The sequence below is a fragment of the Aspergillus stella-maris genome, assembly GCF_047715825.1.
Source record: "Aspergillus stella-maris strain CBS 113639 unplaced genomic scaffold BDV14scaffold_35, whole genome shotgun sequence".
Lineage (NCBI taxonomy): Eukaryota > Fungi > Ascomycota > Eurotiomycetes > Eurotiales > Aspergillaceae > Aspergillus > Aspergillus stella-maris.
This window is the reverse complement of record NW_027396829.1, coordinates 245,262-269,325: the sequence shown is the minus strand read 5'-3', so window position 1 is coordinate 269,325 and position 24,064 is coordinate 245,262. Positions and strand designations below refer to the sequence as shown.

The 24,064-nt window shown below is 51.0% G+C and overlaps 6 protein-coding genes and 1 non-coding gene across 7 annotated transcripts; 2 read left to right on the top strand and 5 right to left on the bottom strand.

Moving 5' to 3' along the window:
• Positions 1 to 10: 10 nt before the first annotated feature.
• Positions 11 to 7,079, top strand: BDV14DRAFT_190486 (DNA-directed DNA polymerase alpha catalytic subunit POL1; the record flags this gene model as incomplete). Its single annotated transcript, XM_073771344.1, has 14 exons — positions 11 to 394; positions 469 to 2,178; positions 2,225 to 2,782; positions 2,829 to 3,569; positions 3,618 to 4,494; positions 5,030 to 5,090; positions 5,148 to 5,329; positions 5,410 to 5,492; positions 5,564 to 6,108; positions 6,164 to 6,314; positions 6,366 to 6,431; positions 6,489 to 6,597; positions 6,655 to 6,870; positions 6,958 to 7,079. The coding sequence occupies 14 exons, from the start codon at positions 11 to 13 to the stop codon at positions 7,077 to 7,079; spliced, it is 5,805 nt and encodes a 1,934-aa protein (XP_073627148.1).
• Positions 7,080 to 7,198: 119 nt separating this feature from the next.
• BDV14DRAFT_79726 (DEAD-box ATP-dependent RNA helicase DBP2) lies at positions 7,199 to 10,409 on the top strand. Its single transcript, XM_073777556.1, has 6 exons — positions 7,199 to 7,638; positions 7,850 to 8,064; positions 8,122 to 9,090; positions 9,139 to 9,246; positions 9,747 to 9,875; positions 9,925 to 10,409. The coding sequence occupies exons 1-6, from the start codon at positions 7,592 to 7,594 to the stop codon at positions 10,131 to 10,133; spliced, it is 1,677 nt and encodes a 558-aa protein (XP_073627147.1). The 5' UTR covers positions 7,199 to 7,591; the 3' UTR covers positions 10,134 to 10,409.
• Positions 10,410 to 11,197: 788 nt separating this feature from the next.
• Positions 11,198 to 12,727, bottom strand: BDV14DRAFT_209500 (Yip1 domain protein). The gene is made up of 4 exons (XM_073775660.1): positions 12,496 to 12,727; positions 12,012 to 12,435; positions 11,801 to 11,950; positions 11,198 to 11,743 (listed from the first exon to the last, which is right to left on the bottom strand). The coding sequence occupies exons 1-4, from the start codon at positions 12,584 to 12,586 to the stop codon at positions 11,494 to 11,496; spliced, it is 915 nt and encodes a 304-aa protein (XP_073627146.1). The 5' UTR covers positions 12,587 to 12,727; the 3' UTR covers positions 11,198 to 11,493.
• A 228-nt stretch (positions 12,728 to 12,955) lies between these two features.
• Positions 12,956 to 13,027, bottom strand: BDV14DRAFT_t93. The gene has a single exon. It is a non-coding gene; the product is annotated as a tRNA-Arg (tRNA).
• A 317-nt stretch (positions 13,028 to 13,344) lies between these two features.
• Positions 13,345 to 16,240, bottom strand: BDV14DRAFT_175417 (pentatricopeptide repeat-containing protein). The gene is made up of 2 exons (XM_073769065.1): positions 15,384 to 16,240; positions 13,345 to 15,319 (listed from the first exon to the last, which is right to left on the bottom strand). Exons 1-2 carry the CDS (start codon positions 16,008 to 16,010, stop codon positions 13,475 to 13,477), a joined length of 2,472 nt encoding a protein of 823 aa, XP_073627145.1. The 5' UTR covers positions 16,011 to 16,240; the 3' UTR covers positions 13,345 to 13,474.
• Positions 16,241 to 17,477: 1,237 nt separating this feature from the next.
• Positions 17,478 to 18,645, bottom strand: BDV14DRAFT_201199 (uncharacterized protein; the record flags this gene model as incomplete). The annotated part of the gene is made up of 4 exons (XM_073773688.1): positions 17,478 to 17,681; positions 17,730 to 18,105; positions 18,203 to 18,345; positions 18,502 to 18,645. The coding sequence occupies 4 exons, from the start codon at positions 18,643 to 18,645 to the stop codon at positions 17,478 to 17,480; spliced, it is 867 nt and encodes a 288-aa protein (XP_073627144.1).
• Positions 18,646 to 19,077: 432 nt separating this feature from the next.
• BDV14DRAFT_175416 (uncharacterized protein) lies at positions 19,078 to 20,232 on the bottom strand. Its single transcript, XM_073769064.1, has one exon. The coding sequence runs from the start codon at positions 20,147 to 20,149 to the stop codon at positions 19,913 to 19,915; it is 237 nt and encodes a 78-aa protein (XP_073627143.1). The 5' UTR covers positions 20,150 to 20,232; the 3' UTR covers positions 19,078 to 19,912.
• Positions 20,233 to 24,064: the final 3,832 nt, after the last annotated feature.

The following is a 24,064-nucleotide window of genomic DNA, read 5'->3' as shown; positions in this document are numbered from 1 at the left end:
ACCACACACAATGGCCTCCCGCCGCGCCCAACTCGCCGAACTGCGCGCCCTCCGCGCCTCCGGCAAAAAGCGCCTGGCGACATACGAAGTCGAAGAACAAGGCGATATCTACGATGAGGTCGATGACGACGGATATAAAAAGGTTATCCGGAACCGGTTAGACGAGGACGACTTTGTCGTCGACGATAATGGCGAGGGATACGCCGATGACGGGCGCGAGGTCTGGAATGAGCAGCAGGGCCCTTATAGCGATGAGAGCGAGGACGATGATAATTTACCAAGGGGCAAGGCTGCGAAGCGGAAGAGAGAAGAGGAGAAGGCTCGCAAGGAGAAGATGAATAATGGGATCTCCAAGTATTTTAGTTCTGGCGCTGCGGCGCCGGCTAAGCCGAAGGTATGCTACTTTTCCCTCATTGAAGAGAGGATTGGTTACTTGGAAGATGTGAACTGACTTGTGTGTTCTTGCAGCCAGTTGCTACTGCCGAAGATGATGCGTTCCTTGCAGATCTGTTAGGTGAAGTCGATACGAATGTGGTCTCGAATAAGGTCCCGAAGCACAACGTCGTCAAGTCGGAAACGCGCCGAAAAGTCCGTATTCTGTCTCCTCCGCTTTCAGAGAAAACGAAGTCGAAGCCTGCGAGGCGAGATGAGAACAGTGATCCAGTTTCACCGGTTGACGACGACCCGCCTCTCAACATGGACAACGATGACCCGCCGCTGCACAGAGACGATGATGATATTCCTATGAGCGATCCCATGCCTTCATCGCCGGTTACGAAAGCAGTGGAGAGGAGGAATATAGTACCCATCAAGGAGGAGCCTGAGTCCGACGACGACGGGATGGAGGTTGTGCAAGCTACTGGTAACCACGAATCCAAAGCAACGAGCGTCAACATCTCTGGTAGCCGGCCGCCGCCGACCAAGATCAAGAAAGAGTCTTACCTGACGCCCGCCAGTTCTTCGCCAGTCAAATCAGCAGCCGATGTGAATGCTTCGTGGAATGATGTCCGCGACAAGCTGAATGTACTCAACAGCCCGGCATCAACTGAAACCCGCACTTTCGGAAAGCTGCGACCTCAGGATGTTGTTGAAGAGGACGGCAGTCTACGCTTTTTCTGGCTTGATTACACAGAGGTCAATGGCAGTCTTTGTCTGTTTGGAAAGGTAAAGAACAAGCAAACCGGATCTTTCGCAAGTGCGTTTGTCAAAGTCGACAGCATTCTCCGCAAGTTGTACTTCCTTCCCCGCGAATACAGGAACAAACAGGGCCGGACCACAGATGAAGAAGTAGACATGGAGGACGTATATCATGAAGTCGACCAGATGATGTCGCGGCTGAAGGTGGGCATGCACAAGATCAAGGAATGCACTCGGAAGTACGCATTCGAGATGCCCGGTGTTCCTAAAGAAACAGAGTATCTGAAGCTACTCTACCCCTACGACAAGCCGGCCCTGCCTATGGAGACCAAGGGAGAGACTTTCTCGCATGTTTTCGGAACAAACACTGCCTTGTTCGAGCAGTTTGTCCTCTGGAAGAACATCATGGGTCCTTGCTGGCTGAAGATTGAAGAGGCCGACTTTGGCACTGTCAACAACGCGTCTTGGTGTAAATTCGAATGTTCAACCTCGAAGCCCGCGCTCATCACGCCAGTCCCCGACACTGAGAACCTTGAACCACCAACCCTGACTTTGATCAGTATGGCCTTCCGAACACAGCTCAACGTCAAGGAGAACAAGCAAGAGATCCTGGTTGCCAGCGCACGTGTCTATGAAAACGTCTCTGTCACCGAGACCACGGCGCCGGAAAAGCTACCCTGCAAGACATTCACCGTGATGCGCCCGGCTGGTTCGTCGTATCCAGTGAACTTTGAAGCTGAGGTCCGAAAGCAGCGGGGCACATATATGCTAGAGAAGAGCGAGCAGATGCTGCTCAGCAAGTTCTTGGCTTTGTTTGAGCGAATGGATCCGGACGTCCTGATGGGTCATCAGCTGCAGGAAGTTGACCTCAGCATCTTGCTGAGCAGACTTAAAGAGAAGAAGACGCCTGGGTGGCACCGTCTCGGACGACTCAAGCGTGGAGAGTGGCCTAGGAACTTCAACAGGGGCGGTGGTTTCTTCACTGAGAGACACCTTGTTGCGGGAAGATTAGTTTGCGATTTGGCCAACGATATGGGCAAGGTAAGACCAAACTCCCTGATCTGAGGGAGTAAGCTAACATTAGCAGTCACTCATGATGAAATGTCAATCGTGGAGTCTCACGGAAATGTGCGATCTCTACCTTGGATCCGGCAATGGACGGCAAGATCTCGATATGGAGGCGGCCCTTAAGACTTGGGCTACCTCCAAAGACGGTCTTGTCAACTTTGTCAACCACTGCGATACAGATACGTACTTCATTGCCGCCCTGGTTCTGCGGCTCCAGATGCTCTCTCTGACAAAGGTGCTCACGAACATTGCTGGCAATTCCTGGGCCCGAACACTGAGCGGTACTCGCGCTGAGCGCAACGAGTACATTCTGCTTCACGAGTTCCACCGAAACAAATACATTTGTCCTGACAAGTACTCTTCGAAGCTTCAAAAGGCGGAGGAGAAGGCTCTCGAGGGAGAAGACGATGATGCAGCCGACAAGAAGAAAAAGGACAAGTACAAGGGCGGTCTCGTCTTCGAGCCGGAGAGGGGTCTCTATGACAGGTTCGTGCTTGTCATGGACTTCAACAGTTTGTATCCCAGTATTATTCAGGAGTACAACATCTGTTTCACGACGGTGGATCGCACGTCGTCGGTACGTTGATTGAATCCCACTCTATTACCCAAGCTGACAATTCTAGGCCGAGAATGAACAGGACGAGAAGGTCCCTGAGGTCCCTGCCTCTGATACCGAGCAAGGTATCCTTCCTCGCCTTATTGCAACGCTTGTCGGTCGTCGTCGAGAGGTCAAGAAGTTGATGAAGGATAAGCGCGCAACACCAGAACAGCTCGCTACATGGGACACAAAACAGTTAGCGTTCAAACTTACGGCCAACTCCATGTACGGATGTCTTGGTTACACGCAAAGTCGTTTCTATGCTCGTCCATTGGCCATGCTCACCACCTTTAAGGGTCGTGAGATTCTGCGCAGCACTAAGGAACTCGTCGAAGGCCAACAGCTGAGGGTCATCTATGGTGATACTGATTCCGTCATGATCAACACGAACATGGACACGATCAGCGACGCTCTGAAGGTCGGAGAGGAGCTCAAGAAGGCCATCAACGAACGGTATAGGCTGTTGGAGATCGACATCGATAACATTTTCAGACGTCTCTTGTTGCATGCTAAAAAGAAGTATGCGGCCATCAATATGACCCAGGTGGACGGCAAATATGTCGACAAGCTCGAGGTCAAGGGTCTGGATATGAAGAGACGTGAGTACTGTGCTCTCTCGAAAGAGGCCTCCCAACGGCTCTTAAATGAAGTCCTTTCTGGTGAGGATCAAGAGCTTGTTCTGAACCGTGTTCATGATTACCTTCGTGAGCTTGCCGGCAAGATGAGAGAATTTACTGTTCCTGTTCAGAAATACGTTATCTACACGGTATGTATCCCACCTTGAAAGTGTTTGACTGGGCACTGACTCTGTTAGAAACTGTCCAAACGCCCAGAGGAGTACCCCAACAAGGAATCCATGCCTCCAGCCCAAGTTGCCTTGCGAGAGCTTGCTCGCGGCAAGACAGTGCGACCAAACGATGTTATCTCCTACATTGTCACATCCGGAGACTCAGAAACATCCTCCCTCCCCGCCGCCAAACGTTCATACACTCTCCAAGACGTTATCAAGCCTGATTCCGGCCTCAAGCCAGACATCGAGTTCTACCTTCTCAAACAAATCTTCCCTCCTATTGAGCGTCTCTGCGCCCCCATCCCCGGCACTGACGCCGTTCGTCTAGCCGAATGCCTCGGCCTTGACGTCCGCAAGTACCAGATCAACACCTCTACCACCTCTACAACTCAAAACACCGAGATCTTCCCCCTAGAGTCCCAGATTCCTGACTCCGTCCGCTTCGAATCAGCCGCCAGACTCACCCTCACCTGTCGCCACTGCAAAGAGCAATCCGTTTTTGAGGGCCTCACAAACTCAACAAACATGTGCTCGCCCCACGGTATCATTTGCCCCAACACCTCCTGCGGCAAGGTCTTCCCTGTCCTCAGCATTGTCGCACAACTCGAGTCCCAGATCCGGGCCCAAACATCTCGGTACTACGAGGGCTGGCTCGTCTGTGACGAATCCACCTGCGGCAACCGCACTCGTCAGATCAGCGTCTACGGACACCGCTGTCTTGGGCCGCACGGACAAGCAGAGGGCTGTCTCGGTCGCATGGGATACGAATACACCGAGAAGCAGATGTACAATCAGCTTCTGTACTTTGCCTCCTTGTGGGATGTGGACAAGGCGAGGACAGCCGCCGACAAGGAGACTGGGGATAAGAAGGAGAGTGTGGCTGCTTTGGCGGAGTTTAACCGTGTCCGCTTTGGGACTATGAAGGGTGTTGTGGACGGGTATTTGAGGAAGTGTGGACGGCAGTGGGTTGAGATGGATGGGCTGTTTAAGTTTATGTTGGCTTAGATTTTTTTTTCCTGAGTTGGCTTTAGCTGGCTGCTTTGTTGTTTCTGGTTACTGGCAGGTCTGTATATAGTTGGGTTGTTCTTGGTTTTGATTAATGGGTCACGATAGGATTTGTTTGGTTTTAGCATGGATAGTTTAATGATGCATCACTCATCCTCATACTTAAGTACATCATACCTGCTTTCAAGCCTTTGTGGCTTGCTCATATCTCTCATTCACAAGATTTAGAAGACAAGGACTTGGAATTATGCCTCCAGCTCTCCGGTAGCGGAGAAGTATACAAGCCACGCTAAACCCCTTTCGTCGAGCTCCACCGGTTGAATTCATCGTCATTTCCCCGAACTTCAAGAGTTAAATCTACAACTACACAGCCAGTCAATACTCACTTTGTAACTCCGTGACTCAGACAGCTCCATCGTCTGAAGTATCAGCCTCAGTCATGTCGATACCCCGCGTCCTCGTCATCGCAGGCTCCGACAGCTCCGGCGGCGCGTATGCAACCTAATCCGCCCCTCACTGCCCCTCCAGATCGTCTGCTAATGTACTTAGCGGGCTGGAGGCTGACCAGCGTGTTTTGACGGCGTATGGCTGCTACACTCTTACTGCTACTACTGGGTTAACGGCCCAGAATACGCTCGGTGTACAGGATATTCATGTTACGCCGGCGGACTTCGTCAAGAAGCAGATTTGTGCGAGTTTGGATGATGTGGGGAGTGATGTTGTTAAACTCGGTATGTTTACGTTGATTTTTCTAATGTTCGATTAGGATGGAGAGGAGTTTGTTGAGTGAGTCCGGCTGATGCTTGTATAGGCATGCTGTCGTCCGCTGAGACGATTGATGTCATTGCGGATGCGTTGAGGGGGTATAAGATTCCGTCTGTCGTTTTGGATCCGGTAAGTATATCAGAATCGTACTCTGGATTCTTAGGGTTTTTATAGGAATTAGAATTGACCATCCAGGATAGGTGATGATCTCAACCAGTGGCTCACAGCTTCTCCCCGAAGCGGCTGTTCAAGGCCTGCGCACAAAGTTGCTTCCACTAACAACAGTCCTCACGCCTAACATCCCAGAAGCGAAACTACTTTTGGAAGATGCTGGTCAGACATATACAGAGCCACAAGATCTGCGGGGCCTCATTGAACTCGCTAAGCAGGTTGCCACGTTGGGTCCCAAGGCTGTCCTTCTGAAGGGTGGGCATATACCACTTACGAAAAATCTTAAGATTGCCAAGGGCTCAGAGGATTCTGCGCGGGTTATTGATATTCTGTACGACGGGGAGGAAGTTACGCTGTTTGAGACGGAGTTCCTGGTCAGCAAGAACACACATGGCACAGGGTGCTCTCTTGCGTCTGCTATTGCGGCGAACCTTGCGTTGGGTAAGGATCTGACGAGGGCTGTCCGAAATGGTGTTCGGTTTGTTGAGGCGGGCATCAAGATGAGTTTCCAGCTTGGGAAGGGTAGTGGGCCGATTAATCACTTTCATTCTCTTTATACGTTGCCTTTTGCGCCGTATGTTCACTTTCTTACTATGCCCTTAAGTGACGTGAGGCTAATGAGGTATCAGGGGACGTTTCCTAGAGTATATTCTTGATCGTCCTGATGTACAGGAAGTATGGAAGCGTTTTACGGAGCACGACTTTGTTGCGAAATTGGGTAGTGGCAAGCTTCCTGTTGAGCGGTTCAAGGAGTACCTGTCGCAGGATTATCTTTACCTTGTACGTCGCCTTTTGAGAAGTTCGTGAACGACTGACTGACTGATTTTCCAGGTCCAATTCGCTCGAAGCAATGCGCTTGCCGCTTACAAGGCTAAGGACATGGACTCGATAGCCGCAGTGAGTCCTTTATACCGCGCACTTGGCAGTTGAACCCTTACTGATGCAATACTACAGTCCGCCCAAATCGTCCTCCACATCCAACGAGAAACCGCCCTACACGTAGACTACTGCGCCTCCTTCGGCCTCTCCAAAGAAGAAATGGAGAAACTCCCAGAAACAACCGGTAAGCACCCTCACCCTACAACTCAGCAGCCAAACTCTTATACGACTCACAATACAGCATGCACCGCATACAGCAGATACATCCTCGACGTAGGCCAATCAGAAGACTGGCTCGCCCTGCAAGTCGCGCTGGCCCCCTGCCTAATCGGGTACGGCGCCATCGCGCGGAGGCTACACGCGGAGGAGAATACGGTGCGCGAGGGTAATCGGTACTGGAAGTGGATTGAAAATTATGTTGCGGAGGATTATACGGAGGCTGTGAGGTTGGGTTCTGGTAAGTCAAGTCATACAACAGTTTTGTGGTTGAACGGTGCTTGTGATAGCGTGAGACGGATTGACTAACGGCTTCTTTAACTCGCAGAACTGCTTGAGAAACATATGAGGAAGGTGTCGCCGTCGCGGATGGAGGAGTTGATTAAGATCTTTGTGAGGGCGACGGAGTTAGAGATTGGGTTTTGGGATATGGGGTTGGGTGGCCTGTGAGCGTACAGAGTACAGTGATGAGGCTATGTATATATTTCTAGAAATCTATAGAAGATTGTATAGAATACTGATTATGTGCAGTATAGATAGGTACTTGGCCACCACAAAGAGCCTTGTGAAGACCATTTGCCACTAAAATAGATCTCGATCTGCTGAACATACTCAACTCTGGTTCAGCCATACTATTTTTTTGACTCTTTTATGGTTCTTTCTCTGCATTGTCTGGACTGCTTACATAACAGCGGCGGTGTCGAGATTTTCTCCTGCGCTAACCCAATCGGGGGTGAAAGTTGCCTTCCCCAAATAATCCAAAGTTCCTTCTTCCTTCCGCTGTTTTTTCTTCCTTTCTTCAACACCTTTCTCCTCAACCTTCATCTATCTTTTCCTCACTTTTCTCTCTTTTCGCATTTGTTTTCTCTATTCCCTGTGTTGCCAGGTTTCTCTAGACGAGAAGCCCTTTCCTCGAGTTTCTCGACAAGACAACACATCTCTCTTTCAGGTTACTCTTCGCCATGTCTTCTTACGGCGGCAGCGGTGGCTACCAGCGCGAGTCTTATCGGTATGCTCTTTTTCCTCAATATTTCTGAGGCTGCAGATCGGGTGTTCTGGCTGTGATGGCTATCTGGCGACTGTTGAATTCTCCTGTGTTGCCCCAAGTGCTCCTTTTGGGCTCGGAGTTTTCTCAGCTCGCGGGTTTTTACGATCCTGATTCACCTAATCTTTCACCTCTCTTCATCGCTGTCAGCGCACATGCTAACTTGTTTTCGCAGCTCTAGGGGCGGTGGTTACTCTAACGGCTACTCCAACGGTGGAGGTGGCTATGGCGGCGGCGGCGGCGGCGGCGGCTACGGTGGTGGTGGTGGTGGTGGTGGTGGTGGTTACGGCGGCGGCGGCGGTTACGGACGCGGCGGTGGTGGTGCTGGCGCTGGTGCTGGTGGTGACCGCATGTCCAACCTCGGCGCTGGCCTCAAGAAGCAAGACTGGGGTAAGTCTATTGCGACTGCGCGACTGTCATGTAAGCAGGACACTAACGACTTCACAGACATCGACTCTCTCCCCAAGTTCGAAAAGTCTTTCTACAAGGAGCACCCCGAGGTTACCAACCGTACTCAGCGTGAGGTTGACGAGTTCCGCAAGAAGTGTGAGATGACCGTTCAGGGTCGCGATGTTCCCCGCCCCGTCGAGACCTTCGACGAGGCTGGCTTCCCTCAGTACGTTCTGAGCGAGGTCAAGGCTCAGGGTTTCGAGAAGCCCACTTCCATCCAGTCCCAGGGTTGGCCCATGGCTCTTTCCGGTCGCGACGTTGTCGGTATCGCCGAGACTGGTTCCGGAAAGACCCTCTCATACTGTCTTCCTGCTATCGTTCACATCAACGCCCAGCCCCTCCTTGCTCCTGGAGATGGTCCCATCGTCCTTATCCTCGCCCCCACTCGTGAGTTGGCCGTCCAGATTCAGGCTGAAATCTCAAAGTTCGGAAAGTCCTCTCGCATCAGGAACACCTGTGTTTACGGTGGTGTCCCCAAGGGTCCTCAAATCCGTGACCTGTCCCGTGGTGTCGAAGTCTGCATTGCTACTCCTGGTCGTCTTATTGACATGCTCGAGGCTGGTCGTACCAACCTCCGCCGTGTCACCTACCTCGTTCTTGACGAGGCTGACCGCATGTTGGACATGGGTTTCGAGCCCCAAATCCGCAAGATCATTGGCCAGATTCGCCCTGACCGTCAAACTTGCATGTGGTCCGCCACATGGCCTAAGGAGGTCCGCCAGCTTGCCAGCGACTTCCTCAACAACTACATTCAGGTCAACATTGGTTCGATGGACCTGTCTGCTAACCACCGTATCACCCAAATTGTTGAAGTTATTTCCGACTTTGAGAAGCGCGACCGCATGATCAAGCACTTGGAGAAGATCATGGAGGACCGCGGCAGCAAATGTCTTGTTTTCACTGGTACGAAGCGTATCGCAGATGAGATCACTCGCTTCCTCCGTCAAGACGGATGGCCAGCCCTTTGTAAGTCCTTGACTTATTCGTTAAGTAAACATTGGCTAACTTCTCCAGCTATTCACGGTGACAAGCAACAGCAAGAAAGAGATTGGGTCTTGAACGAGTTCAAGACGGGCAAGAGCCCAATCATGGTGGCTACTGACGTGGCTTCCCGTGGTATCGGTATGATAACAATGCGCTTCCCCCTCTCCCTCTTCCTCCCCTCCCCCTATCTTCCTTCTCGAAGCACCCCAGCCGTATTGAGGCCGTGCGACAACGGCACAGTGCTTAACTCTCTTACATGCCCTCGCTGGCATATTTGACTCGTCCAGGCTTTGTCGGGTTTCTCTGAAATGGTTCTTATGCCAGGAGAACCTTGGACTCACGTGCAGTTTAGCAGACACGTAGGATTTCTTCATTCTTCTGTTCTGACTTTCCTCATTTGGATCTGGTTGGTCGAGAAGTGCGGTGGCTTCTCTTCCGCCTGTCAAGCTGCATTCCAAGGTTGCTCCAGGACCACGATATCCGCCCGATATCTGCCAGTACATGGACTGACCCCGTAACGGATCTGAAATAAAGACCGTGAAGAGAGTGATGCATCTAGTCTCACACGGCTGAAGGGCTTCCATGCCACGCCTGCTATATACCACTAATGCTCTGTTTGCTAACCTAAACTTGTTAAGATGTTCGTGACATTACTCATGTCCTTAACTACGACTACCCCAACAACTCCGAGGACTACGTTCACCGTATTGGTCGAACTGGTCGTGCGGGTGCCAAGGGTACCGCCATCACCTTCTTCACAACTGACAGTAAGTTATTCGAAGACTACGACATGGGATGATACTGACTATCTTGCAGATGCTAAGCAGGCTCGTGACCTTGTCACTATCCTCTCTGAGGCTAAGCAGCAGATTGATCCCCGTCTCGCCGAGATGGTCCGCTACAGCGGTGGCGGCGGTCACGGAGGTGGCTATGGCCGTTGGGGTGGTCGTGGTGGTGGTCGCGGCCGTGGTGGTCACTCCACTGCCTCCAACTCCGCTCCCCTCGGTAACAACCGTCGCTGGTAAACTCTGCCCAGTGCAGTCATGAGCTTGTATTCCGACATCCGGTAGACGATCGATCTTCTTGCGCGTTTCCGTTATTCTTTGATATCATTTCGTAACTCAATATGGGCGGCGTTGGTCAATCTCACGATAGACTCTGTTACTATGTGGTTTACTCGTTTTACATCATTTCACCGTTTACAGGTTTCTGGTTGGGACGATACAGTGGCATATCACGCACACGAAGTAATCGGATGCATGTCTTTTCTTTTTAGTTTTGCAAAAGTGCTCTGTTCTTGGTCTTAGACAGATAGGCCTAGTTTAGCTTCTGGTATGAAGCAATGTAATTATGCATCTTCAATTTTTCAATGTCTCTCCAAAGCTTTCCGGGTGCGAAAGTACTTCGTAGCACCCTCCTGACATGTCATCTCCAACTCCTCCGGCCGTGACTTTGTTACCTTAGTCGTTTCGGAGATATACCAATCAGGCCGGACTATTACAAGTTTACAACTAGTGGCAGGTGCAGCGGCAGTTGCAGTTCTACTAACTTAGTTGCAGCACACTGCAAACTGCACAATGCAGCCAAGGCGCATTCCAACCGCGTCCAACCTTAAGTACAAACTAGCGCTTCATAAACTCGGTAGTGTCATGCCATGCCATGCAGGAAGTACATTCCAACCATAAATAACACACTGTATACAAAGGCACGCCCGGAACATAACCAACCAGTCAATCAATCAAGCTGGTTAATTAGATATGCAGTCCTGGAGGTCCGCAAGGTTAAGGACAGAAAGAGTGCATAGAAAGGAAGCAGGATAGGTAGGAAACAAGCCTTCCAATTTTGCATTTCAGCGCTCGATTTAGTGCGAGGGCTATTAAATGTATATAGCTAGTTAGGTACTTTGCGCTGTTTGCTTTGCTTTGCTTTGCTTTGCTGGTTGGTTGGTTCGTTGGTTGGTTCTTGGTGTACTGATTCAGGTTGAATGGCGGGCTGGTTATCTACTCACGGTGGGATGGGTTAGGTAAGTGAGATGGAACAAGTGGAGATGGACATAGACATTTGATGGAAAGAGCAGGGATATCGCACATGGATTGATATCAATTGGTTGAGTCATCGAAGTAAGTATAAGAGTAAAGAGATGTCTACTTTACAAGACAAAACAGGACAAAAACAGCAGACGAAGAAAAAGGGGAAGCTGAATTGCATCAGATGATATACAATAACCAAAGCACAATCAATGTCAATCCACACGTAATGAATCCCAGCAGCTGTCTCTCTCTCCAAAAGGCTTTCTATCTCAAGCCCTTACTTAATAAGTGCTGTACAGGTCTGCGACAACTTTGTTGTAGTTCAATGCTTGCAAACACCCAAGTGACTGACACCTTAACTAATAAAGCAAAGACACCCAATAGCAATATAAAACACGAAAAGCGGGTAGACCGCAATACCAACCCGGTTCCTCAGCACACCCGATCCACCAAGGATACTGATTCCTGCAGCGACAGACCACGCAATAAGGACGAGGTAGACTGGTATCCGGGCGATTGTGGGGAGGCCGAGTGCTGAAAGAAGGGCAGCGATGACGAGGGGGAAGAGCGTGTAACCGATTATGCAGACGGATTGGAAGAAGGAGCTGCATGTGTCAATTGGGGTCCTGGTAATTTGGGATATGGAGGAAAGGGGGGCATACATATTCCCACCAAGCAACTTAATCTGCAACGTAACAACCGACTCTCCAATCCAGACAAGCGAGAATACACCCGAGAAGACCAAATCCGCTTGGTCACCCTTCGCCATAGAGAGGAACATGCTTAGTAGTAAGCAGAAGATAAGTGGTCCCCTATTGTCTCCAGTCAGCCAGCTGTCCACCCTCCCAATAATTCGATATATAAAGAACTCACCAAAGATCCCAATCCCTTAACCCCTCACTCATCCCCCCCTGCAACACAACGTCGGCATCAGGCCACCGCCCAAGAACATTCCTAACCCCCCCTCCAAACCCACTCGCCTCACCACGCTCCGCAGCCCCAATTCCACCACCACCGCGCTGCAAAATCCCGCCAACAAGGTACTTAGGATACAGCACCTGGCGCATCTTCTCCCACACAGCGAGTAAATCACGCGATAGCGTCGCCCAGACAGTCTCGTCGATTGTGTTTTGCGGCGCGCGGCGGTCTTCGCCGGGGATGCGGGAGGTTAGGTAGCCGCCTGAGACGGCGTTTCCGCTGCTGCTGACGTTATTGGAGCGGGAGGAGGAGTCGGCTTCGATGTTGCCGCGGAGAGGGGTGCGGTCTGTTTCGTGCAGCGGGTCGTCAGCGTCGATTGCTATTGTACTGTTTGTTAGTTTTCATGCCAGGCAGAAATCGTTGGCGGGGTCGGGCATACCGTCATCGGCCTCAATCACCCCGTCGTCGAGAATGGACTCGTCGTCGCGAGGGTCGTCGGGGTGAGCATAGTACGGCGTTGTGCTGGCCATGTTGATTGTGTTTCTTTGGGGAGTTGAAGCTTTGCGTATATTCAGGGGTATTGAAGAGGAACCACTGCTCTACCAGCGAGCCAGCAGCAACAACACAGCAATGACAGAGAGTATGCGGAAGTAAGTCGGAGCTCGTGCAGCACGGTTGAGGCTAGAGTGGCTTTCCGCGCTGGGCCCAGCCGTTACGTACGCTGCAGCGATTAGGAAGGCGGTGAGAGCACTGATACATTGAGCTTGTCGCAAGCCGAACTGCCGCTAATTTAGCGTCCGCTGCACATGCGATTCATTCCATGGTTAGCAGCATCAGTTTTGCACGTTGTCAAGTGTAGGTAGTATAGAAACACCAAAAACAAAAACAAAACCACTTCAAGCCCATGCGGGGGGTCGAACCCCGAATCTTTTGATTAGAAGTCAAACGCGTTGCCATTACGCCACACGGGCTGGTTTGGAGCTTCGGTGCGATTCTGTGCCGCCATCAACCTGGGGGAGGGTTTGGGTGTTTCCGGGAGATATATTTATCGTAGTTGTCTGGCGATTATGGACTTTACGGCAAGAACAGAATTGCTCGTTTCTTTCAGTCAGGTGGTCATAGTATTTTCTCGGTAATATTATACATTTGAAGATATCGTATTGTACAAGACATGAAAAGTAAAGAATCTATACCAGATCCAACGCCAGATATGCTTCGAGTGCTGCTCCATGTCAACCTGAAAGTAGCAAAAACAAATACATAGTGACCAAATCACACACGCCATGCCGAGAAGAAGAGAAGAGAAGAGAAGAGAATTTGCTTTGTACAAAGAGTTAGTACCACCACTCAGTGCTGGCTAGGATTCGGGGAGGGAAGAGAGCATTCGACGACGCCGCCTAGTCCTGGCTACTCATCTCCTATTTATCCCAACTAGCTGCCTCCCCGGGCTCAGGCTCCGGCGTAGCCTCGGGCTGAATTTTGCCCCTGCGCTCACGATACGCAAGCTGCTGCTCGACCGTCGCGAACACAAGACGGTTGCCCTTGGCCGACTCATCTTGAATATGCTTGAGTGTTTCAATCTTCGAGTACTTCCTCAGACGGCGGGAATCCTCCTCAAAGGCCTCGGCCTCCTTCTTAGGTAGGGTTTTGCCCTTCTCCGTCTTGAGAATTGTATCGACGAGTAGTCGCATTCTCGTGAGTAAGTTGAGAACTTCTGTAGCGGGCGCGGCCTGCAGAGTGACGAGTTCTCTGTCGACGCCCGTGAGGGCGAAGTTCCTGTTTTTGCCTCGGCCCTGTGGGTTCTCCATGTAAGCGTTCATTGCGTCGTCGAGGCGAATGGCGTGTGGGCGGAGCGCGGCGACGGCGGCCTTGCGGAGGGTAAGACGTAGTTCGCGGCCGTATGTTTGAGCTTTCTGGGGGAGAGCTTCGGTGGCCGAGATGGTGTTTGCCATGGCTAGGTCTTGCGGGTTGTCTTCGAGGTAGTTGACGAGGTCGAGGTAGCTGCTGATGGCGCGGTAGTCGGGGATCAAAAGGGCGTAGTCCATGAGGTCGAGAAGGTCATTTGCGTTCCGGAGGATGTTGGGGTTCTTGCGGTCGCGGCGGCATGTGCTTAGGGAGATGTGGAAGGGCAGGCCTTGCTCTATCTGGCCGAGGTCGACCATGTTCTTGATCAAGTCGACGCAGGCGCGACTTGTGCGGCCGACGCGCAGAATGCGCAGGTAGCTGATGAGGGAGCGGTGGTCGGGGATGAGCTTGTAGTCGGTTTTTTCCTTTGTGAGATGCTTCCAGTACTCCTTTCCTGGTCCAACGGGATTCGTCATCTGAAGGAGCGTCGTGAGGATAACGGAGAGGTCTCGGTTTGAGACAGGCATGTAGTTCGGCACGGGTAGCTGTTCTTCTTCCCGGTTGCGCTGCTCCAAGTTGTGCGGCTCTTCTTCTGTAGGGGCTGCATGCGCTTTATACGGCTTCACGGATGCTGCGACGACTGGCATGAACAATTGCTTGAAGCTGTCCTCCTCCCTTTTCAGACTCTCGATTTCCTCTTCCAAGTTCTCGACGCTGGATTTGCGCTTCGAGGGCGAGAACGTCTTGCCTTTGTTATCCACAAAGGGCACCTCGTCTTCTTCAACCTCAATTTGGGACTTGTCGACGCTTAGTTGCGATCTCGCCCGTCCCGAGACATCGTCGGAGCCACGCAGAGGCTTTTCAGCAAAGACCGGAATGCCCGCGGTTTGCTGGTAAAGCTGAAGCACCTCGTGCAGATGCCGATCGCCAGTTCCTTCCCAGAGACATCCTGCCATGGCTGAGACAAGCCTACCGGACATACTAAACGCACCGTTCCTCCAGCCATATAAGACGTCTACCCACAGCCTCTTGGCTTCAATGATACCCTTGATCCGAATATAAGTGGACTTTTCCGTTTCATTGGGCTTGAGAGCTGCAATGTCCCGCTGGATAGACCTTCGAACCGCATTGAGAATAATCGTATACGTATCAGGTCGGGGTGACCCTGGTCCTTGTTCAGGCATTGAGCCCGCGATTTCCCAAAGCACATCCATGGCCCCATGGACTTGGCAGACCTTGAGCATCGCATTGACCTGAATGACGCTAGTCTTGACAGGGTTCTTGGGGTCAATCATAGACCGGTAAACAGCCTGTGCCATGCGCATCGGATCAACCTCTCGACGTTTCTCCGCGTTGGCAAATCCATCTAGCATAATCGTGTAGGCGTACTCGTTCGGCGTCCCGCCGCGCTTTTTGAACTAAACATCGACAAACATCAGTACGGTCCATAGATCAGTGGGGAATTTGGGGTTGAGAACATACATCGTTCCAAAACCGAAACGCCGCCTTTGGATGGTTCTTCGACAAACAGTACTTGAAAATATGATTCCACGCCACATCGCTATCATGCTCCCTATACAGCGCCTGCCTCGCAAGTTCCACAGCAAGCGAATACTTCTTCTCCCTCAACAGCATCTGAACCCGGTCGGCCAATTTCCTCGGATCATGCAACCAAACCATCTCCTTTTCAATCGTCGCCCGCTGAGGCCGCGGCGCTTCATTCGTAGCAATCTGCATGAGCGGATCGCGGGTGAAGCCCTGGAATTCACCACCTTTGGCGACCTTTGTCTTTGTACCCTTTTTGAATTTCCTAGTATCTTGCCTCGCGGAGGCGTCCTCCGCGGAGTATCGGCTTCGTCTTTCTGTGTCTGGGGATTCGGTAGATTCGGCCGGCGTCGGTACTGGATCGACATCCTTTGTGCGGAAGACAGATGATCCGGAAAGCCCTGTTGGGTCTCTGAAGTCTGGTAGCCTGCTCGCTGTGTCTGATTTGTATCTGCGGAGGTGGGCGTTTGATGCGCGGAGCCATGGTGAGGTTATGGGCGCTCTCCGGGCCGCAATTATTGTGAACTGCGCACGTAGAGCAGCGGCATTGCTGCAGCGAAGCATTGGAGCTTCGTTCTGGGGGTTTGAGGCGAATGTAGCTTCTCTGTATGCTCTTGCGAATGCAATTCTGAACGATTTGAATGCGACAGGCGGTCGAGTCGAGGTGAAGGCAAAGCTCGGAACGGATGCCCGTGATGTAGGTAAAGACAGTTGAATATAGAGCTTTAGAATTTATATCTCTGCAGAAGGGTATCTTGTTAAACAAAAACGAATGCAATTTGTCTGTTTGGTTCAGGCGTGAGGCGAAACAAAAAATGTTTGCTAGCGGACGCCGACAATCTGGCGCATCTCCTATCACCACGTGACCCGAGTCTCCGATAGTCTCTGGGACAGAATCTAGATCGGCCAATGTTGCTTGTGCTTGCTACCTACACCCAACTATTCGGCTCGAAGTTTGCTCGAATCTTCTCAGAGTTCATAGAAAATAAACCAGATGTTCTATGTATTTTCAGAGTTGTCCATATTCGCTGTATCCTACTGAGTGCCTAGAGATTGATCAACGCCACCACTGTTAAAAGACCAGCAACCGGCATACATAGGTCAAGAAGGCTATCAGTAGCTGCACATGAATACAAATAGCAATGCTCCATACCAAGACGTCAGTTGAAGTTCTGAGTATCAGTTCCAACCAACAACTCCTACCACTGCTATATTGCTAGTAAGTAGCCAACTAAAAATCGCGCCACCAACACCCTAGACCACACGCTAGCCCAACCAGAACCAAGCAAGCAAGGCAACCAAGATCTCATAGGACAAGACCAAACTAGCGCATACCAAGTTACCCTAAGGAAGTCTACCAAGATCTGCCAGTGTCACTAACTGCGGGCCCTAAAACGAGGCTGCAACCACCAAAGCGGCCCGGACGAACGGCTCCCAGCGGCAGCCAAAGACGTTAGTAGTAAGGACTCGGTTCATAGGGCAGTGCTAAAAGAAACTTTGGCCACCCCCGGAAATAAAATGAGTATGGGCTAGTAAGTCACTTGTAAAGCCAACTAGTTAGAAACTTAGATCAAGTTCTACTAGTACATGTATGTATCTGACGTGCGCTTGGGATGGCGCACTAAGCACTTACCACACCCTACATTTCTTACAGCTTTAGCAGAGCAAACTTCACGGGGTAAGCAGAGAAGCGCGTACCAGTATCAGGCATTTACTACGTCACCTCAGACCATCTCGTTAGCGCTGCAGCTGTACCGTAAGCTACCTACCTACCTACCAGTACCTTTCTACCTAAATATCTACTTCACTCCCGGGCCTTCTCCCCTGTCAATCCATAGAAACAGCAAACTGAAATATAACTTGCTGCTTTATATAGTGCTTAAGGACATTCTTTGACTATTATACTCCGCTCACCTATACATCTACATACCTCTCAACCTCTCAACCCCCCTCAACCACCAAGACCCGTCCCTACCCCCCACCTCCCGCCAAAACCCCATGCACAGTGCTCGTAACATGCCCCGAGTCAAACTAAAAGTACGTACCCAACGGCGTCGGCCATCCATACCTCTCATAATCCGTGCTGATACCCGGCTGTTTCGCGCCGGGACAGAGATTTGTTGTGTTTATGATGCCGTATTTGCCGGGCTCGTCAAGAATGCGATTTAGCAGGGTATTCGCGCCGAAGACAAGAACGGTTGTGTCTGGGTTTTTGGCGCTGAATGTCTCGCCGTTCTGAATCAATAGGGAGTTCTAGAGTTCAACCTGCGTGGTACTGGGAACCGCTTCCTGGCCTTCCTCTATCCAGAGCTGATTCGCAGGCGTCCGATCCAACGGCGGGAGATTCAAGAGGACGGAATCTTTGTATCCCAGCTTCGCAAGTTGACCCAGGGACTCAAAGATTCTATATTGCAGCGCATTGTAGAATGCTTCTAGTTGCGGGAGGGTATAGTTATACCCCATGCTATCGTTTATATCGTTTATCCCGGTCCATATCGCTGTTAGTGTTTCTGACAGTGAGGGTATGGGTTTTCTTCTTTCTTTATCTTTCAGGTTCTCGGTTGTATTCGGGGTCGAGATAAGTATTGGATGGCCGTGGGTAATATACTGCTCGATTTGCCGGACGGAGGAAACGGTGTAGTTGTGGTGGAGGGGGATACTATACTCTCACAATATCCCGAGCATTAGTATTAGTATTAGCATTAGTCGCCTTTCCGAGAGTATGCATCAAAAAAAGCACATTGTATGAGTCGTACAGCTCAGCCGAAACACCCGCCCCCGCAAACGCAAAGTCCCAGAACTCGGGTCTTTCGCATTCGACGGGACTCGTTAGGCCCTCCTCCACGCCGCAGCCTGTAAGGTACTCGATCCAATTCGGGGCGCCAGCTGATGTTCCTGTCTGTGTTCATGGGAAAGCGTTATCGGTATTGTTGAGTCTTGCGCATTGCAAAAAGCGGGAGGTGAGGACAGAAAGGACAGCGAGGTGTATCTTAGGTTGTGGAGGGCTGATGGAAGTTTTTTGGTATGTTTCGAAGCCAGAAAGCCCTGTACGAACCTGATTCTGAATAATCGCATCCCCCAACAACGTCCGCTTATCGAACGCGAAATTCTGCTCGTCGCCGATAAAGCTGTAATTTGGGTGCCTGGCTGTGCCTTGGACGTAGGTGTAGGAGTCGCCGATTGCGAGGCTTTGATTCATGTATAAGTTAGCGTCGCAGAGGTGAGCAGATATATATATAGGTAGGGAGCGCCAAATGGAACAAGAGCTCCGCGAGAACACAACTTAATATCATAATTTGGAATGGTCAAATCTTAGTTAACTAAGCAAATAGTTGTGCCTCAGTAAGGAACGATAATATGGTATACTAACACATGTCGCGTAGCATCCCGGTCGAAGCCCGCGTTACGTTCTTGACTTTGACTCTGTGCAGTAGATCTGATGGACGACGGCCGGGCCTCGGCTGCAAAAATACTCGTGAAGAAGAGGAGAGATCCAAGACATTCGTCTCCGCAAACATTTCCTGTGTTGCTTATTCCATGAACAATCTTATGAAGTTTGGACTAGGCGCTCGCGGAACTAGTATACAGCACCGAGGATATGTAGCAGAAAAGCTTAGCTAGATAGTCTACCCCGGAATGAACTGGTCATATATATTATATACACATCATATATCGACCATCGGCATGGACAATGGGGCACGTCTTTGACGGAGAATTTCCACTTTCTACAGAACCGCTATGCACGAGAAGCGCAGACGGAAGATAATTCTCCGTTAGCAAACAATGTACTCTCAGACAAGAGAAAACAGAGAGACCGGCAGTAATCCGGTAGAAGAATCCAGGGACGGGTGTTAACCTAGGCCATACCCTTCTCACAACCTGGCTAAAAAATGCATACAAGATCTCAGAAAATACTCGAGTCTCGAGTACTCTGGTGGTGGATGGGTATGCCGTTTAAAGCCTCAGGCACCAACGTCCATGCGCCATCCCTTTCACAGGCAAATGTTGACAGCGCCGCGCTACCACGGCGCACGAACACGCGAACCAAACCAAAAAAGCCCAGAGCAAGCCAACCAACCTGACTCGTCTCGCCTCGAGGAGGCTGAACCGTGTTCATCAAGCGGGGAGCTTCGTTAGCTAGTTTCAACCCTGAAGGCGAAAACTTTAAAGTCGAGTCGAGTCGAGTCAAGTCGGGATGAGGATGTCGTGCTAGGCTAACAAGGTGCGTGTGCTGTGCTGTGCGCTGTGGAGACTGGAGACGGACGGACACCAGGGCAATTCAGCCGTACTTCACCCGAAGTCTGGCAGGAAACCATGGGTCTGGTCTGTAACACTAGCATCAGCCATAAACAGACTGTTAGTAGCTGGAGTATGAAATGGAAGTTCGAGAGGAACTGGATAGGCTGCACAGTCCACCATCTTGCACAGGTCCAGAATCAGATTCTGTCGGTGCTGTCCCAGTAGTCTCACCGATATCGACATCGATATCGCCATCGACAGACAAGACTGGAAGTAGTAAGAATCCGCCCGGAAAAGCCGTGCCCGCTCAGTATCTCCAGTGGGCCTCGCTCACATCCGGCCGAATGTGGAGGGTCCAGGTCTGAATGGGAGATGAGGAGAAAGAGAGTGGGAGTGGGAGTCAAAGTCAAGAGGAGGACATTGTTCCGTCCCCATCCCAAGTCGGCCTTGTGCAGCATCAGCATATTTTGCAGTCTATCAGTCTGTCTGGACTCGACTCTGGTCTGGTCTGATGGAAGATAAGAAATAATCCCCAATCCTTATCAACTGGGCAAAGACTGCGAGAAGAACATCAATTCAAATCCCGTACTCTGTACTGTACAGCGTACAGTATCACATACAGCACCGTTTCCATTCTGTAACCACTAATCCCAGGACAGCATAGTGGTAAAATGCGTTATCTGGCCCGTGGCTCGGGTAGGGAGCACGCTAGGCGTTAGTCTGCCTAGTGCGCGAATTTAACTTTGCATCACGAGGTGAGGGTGAGATTCTGCGTTGTTCAGTTCGGGTGGTTGGTAGGTAATTTGGGTCGTAGAGCGGGCGAAGAATATGCATGGAATGGCTCATGCAGTCTATGCAGTCTATGCAGTTGCAATGCAGTCGGTGTTATTGTTTGTGGGCGCTACGGGTTGGGTTGGGTTGTTGGCGCGTTGCTTGTCTGTCAACAATAGTACTAAAACATAGAGTAATCATGTATCAACTCCCAAAGTACTGTACGAGAACAATTATCGAGTATCGAGTATCGAGTATCGAGTCGACAAAGATATAGCCGAGCTCCGACGACGAAATGAAGACCATCTCACCTGCCTAATCCAGCAGCACAAAGGTGCGAAATTGAATCATGAACTCTTGGCACTGCTTCTCCTCGCGAGTCGGAGAAATACGGACCAATCAGGTCCAGAAGAAGTCTGGTCAAATCTCCTGAGTGAGGAGAAGCCGGCTCCCGGGGAAGTGAGCAGCGAGCAGAGAGAGGAGTTGCCGTGATTATCGAATAATTGATAATACTGCGGAAGGTAGCATTTGTACCCGCATTCTGATATTTGGCATTGAGTTTGTAGATACGGAGTACTTTTAGGAGTGTGGTTGGAATATGGAAGTTGTTCCGTGGGCTGGGCGGGAGAATGGGGCCGCTGCGTGTTGTCTTTATCAAACAGGCCCACGGCACGGACCACGGTCGTATTCTGTTTTCAGTTCAGAGCGGAGAGGCCGAGGGTGGAAAGAGAAAAGAGGAAAAATCCTTGCAAGGCGCGGCTATCAGAAAATCAACAGTTGTCTGATTCTGAGCTTCTGAGCTCGCGGATACCTTTCTTATTGGATTGGGCATGGGGCATTACAGCCTGGTAATGGTATTCAATTCGGGGCAGGATATATATTTTTAGCCGGGCTGCCAGTCAACACTCCCATGGGTCTGTTGTGCAGTGTAATTAGAGCGCTCGTTCCTGCAGAGAATAGGGGTTGGCTGCATGGAAGTTGCACCCTGGTCTTTCAGTCTACCAGTTAGCAATTACCGGTTACCAGTTACTGGTAGCTAATGAAGAGTATAGTAGCACAAGTATGGTGATCTCAAAACAAGGTGCGCTCTAAGAACGTCAACGCGCTGGCTAGAGGATACTAAGGCGCTCCGGTGCAGACTACAGCCAACGACGGTCGCGCCCACGTGGATCATCCCCGGCACCAAAATAGCTTACTGTAGCTTGAGTTTGTATAGTTACAGACTACAGAGTACTTTGATAAAGGCTGAGAACTGTTGAGGATGTCCTGCAGTAGTAATGCATGCATCAGGGGCGCAAACAGCAGAGCAAACAACAAAAGTATGAGTCCAGTCAAGACAAGACCAGTTGATGCAATGCGCTGCAACCTTGAATTCGCAGCAATCAGCAAGAGTCGAGCAGTCACCCCCTTTCCACGCTCATGCTCATGCTCATGCTCATGCAGGGGTTCACCGTTCGGGACTCCATCGCGTCCAGTTCTCGCAGAGGGAAACTCACCTACCAGCTGCTGCCACCTGCCAAATTTCGGTCAGCTTCCGAGACAGTTTGGATTGTTAGATGACAGTCATGGCCAAACGGTACACCGTACAGGTATTTTGGTTTCAACAGGTTCCAGCACGGAATGCTCACCGATATCCTTCTTTTTTGTGGGTTCGCTGGCCCGGTCGCGCGGGGTACGGCCAATCAGTGGTGCACTGGTCCTTCCGAGCTTGGAGACTTGCATGCTGGAAGTTGCAAGGTGCAGGTTGCAGGCTTGCAGCGTCTCCTTTTCCGCGGTGTGGTGGGGATTGCCTGAAACTTGATCTGGGTCTGGCTGGGCTGGCAGGTGGAATCAGTTCCATTGGGCTTGGACCACATATGGCACGAGGCTCAACACGATAGTCAGGTTGGCTTGGGACTTTCTTCCGCTGCTTGGGTCGGTTCATCAGCTCGTGCTGCTCGTATATATCGATCGACGAAGAGAATGAACATCAACGTCTGCACCTTGCGATTGTGAACTCGTGCGATCCAAACCCCGAAGTCGCGAACTGATTGTTTATCAGGTCGGTCTTTCTCCAGTGGAGAGGTACTTTTCACGCGTTGCGTTGACTGTCCTCGCGACTTCCCCGACCTCCCTACTCCGTATTTCTCAATCCTTTAGTTTATTCAATATTCAATATTCACCGTGAAGGCGCATCAAACTTCAATTAATCCCGGCTTCTCCACACTCTCCGCGGTGCTTTTGTTGTCATGCGATGGCTCCTTCTCTTCTGAGTCCGAGTCCGAGTTGAGTGCAGTCTGGCTCTCACAGGCCAACACAGACACCTTCATATCTCGAGCCAATATTCGAAATCGGAACCAGACTCCGCAGTCCGCCCAACCTGCCCCGGCCGTGCTCAGGTCTGTCGTTGCATCTGATCGCGTCTGATATGAATCAGGAGGAAACGACAGATATTACTAACTGGAACTAGAAATGAACTTAATTTGTCAAATGGCCCCATTTCCTGGACCGCTGACTGGCCTGCAGTGGTGCCCTTCCCCACCGCATGGCAGCGTTCCTGACTTGCGCAAAACGAGCTCGACTAGTTGTGACTTGTGTGGCCTCCGACCTCGGGCGTCCACTCTACCGGGCCGGTATCATCTAACATATCTATGATATCTTATGAGTTATAACACAAGACATGGGTATTTACATTTTTCAAGATGAAAGTTTTGACAACCTTGGGGGCGATCCAGTCAGTCCATCTCCTGATTCAAAGGGCCCGGTTGACAACAGGTCCCCACTGCTACAGAGTCTGCCATTGGCAACTCCCACGCCTCGAGCAACAGGTGACCATTGCAGGACTCCTTTTCCACCAGTCATTGGGTGGCAGAATCCCCATCAGCCATTACCGGCATTAGCCGCCTCCGTTCTTTGCCTATCAAGAGTACTTTTGTGTGTTTTGATGTTGTATGTTGTAATATTATATCATTGCCATTACGTATGGCTATCATTGAACCATCGAGCGCATTCTGTGGCATTCTATACTTCATACTCCATACTCTGTACTTGTTCAGTCCAGAGTACAGTTGTTCGAGAGCGGACAATATGCGTAGAATACCTCCAGATACCTAGTCAGCCTCCACGCACACGCAGACTAGTGTAGCGTGCCCCGACCTGCACTACAGCCCCTTTTCGCCTAGCGGGGCACTATCTCGCTTGTTCCCTGGTCCGCTGCTCAGTCTCCGTCGCGTTCCAGCCTTTCCAGCCGTTTCTCGGGCACGCCATCCATAGTCTATCCGTCCACGCTTTTTCTGCCCTGCCGCTGACCAACGAGAGCCAGCGCTGGCTGCATCCGCGCTAGGTTCTTGTAGAGGCACTAACCAACAAGCTCTAATCCCTACCTTCAACGTTGTCTTGACTTCACCTGTCTGGCCTCTGACTTGGCGCCACCATGCAATTGCTGGTCATGGATCGACAGCGAGCATTGCCATCCCGGCAGGATGCATGAGGAGATGCTGACTCGATTGCCACAGGGAAGAGAATAACAAGGAGTGCTCAGCACAACAGCCAGAAGGGAAAGCTTAGCCGGGTTCGAGGAGAGAGGAGAACAGGAGTGGGTCAGCAACGGGGCCGTCACCAGAAAGCGA

Excerpts from the sequence above, each read along its gene's own strand:
- BDV14DRAFT_209500 (XM_073775660.1), bottom strand. The coding sequence starts at position 12,586 with ATGGCCAGCACAACGCCGTACTATGCTCACCCCGACGACCCTCGCGAC. Across the intron at positions 12,436-12,495 it reads GGTGATTGAGGCCGATGACG|CAATCGACGCTGACGACCCG; the intron begins GTATGCCCGACC and ends ACAGTACAATAG. Across the intron at positions 11,951-12,011 it reads TTAAGGGATTGGGATCTTTG|GGGACCACTTATCTTCTGCT; the intron begins GTGAGTTCTTTA and ends TGGAGACAATAG.
- BDV14DRAFT_79726 (XM_073777556.1), top strand. The coding sequence starts at position 7,592 with ATGTCTTCTTACGGCGGCAGCGGTGGCTACCAGCGCGAGTCTTATCG. Across the intron at positions 9,091-9,138 it reads AGACGGATGGCCAGCCCTTT|CTATTCACGGTGACAAGCAA; the intron begins GTAAGTCCTTGA and ends TAACTTCTCCAG. Across the intron at positions 9,876-9,924 it reads CACCTTCTTCACAACTGACA|ATGCTAAGCAGGCTCGTGAC; the intron begins GTAAGTTATTCG and ends ACTATCTTGCAG.
- BDV14DRAFT_175416 (XM_073769064.1), bottom strand. The coding sequence starts at position 20,149 with ATGCTGATGCTGCACAAGGCCGACTTGGGATGGGGACGGAACAATGTC.
- BDV14DRAFT_175417 (XM_073769065.1), bottom strand. The coding sequence starts at position 16,010 with ATGCTTCGCTGCAGCAATGCCGCTGCTCTACGTGCGCAGTTCACAATA. Across the intron at positions 15,320-15,383 it reads CGTTTCGGTTTTGGAACGAT|TTCAAAAAGCGCGGCGGGAC; the intron begins GTATGTTCTCAA and ends GTCGATGTTTAG.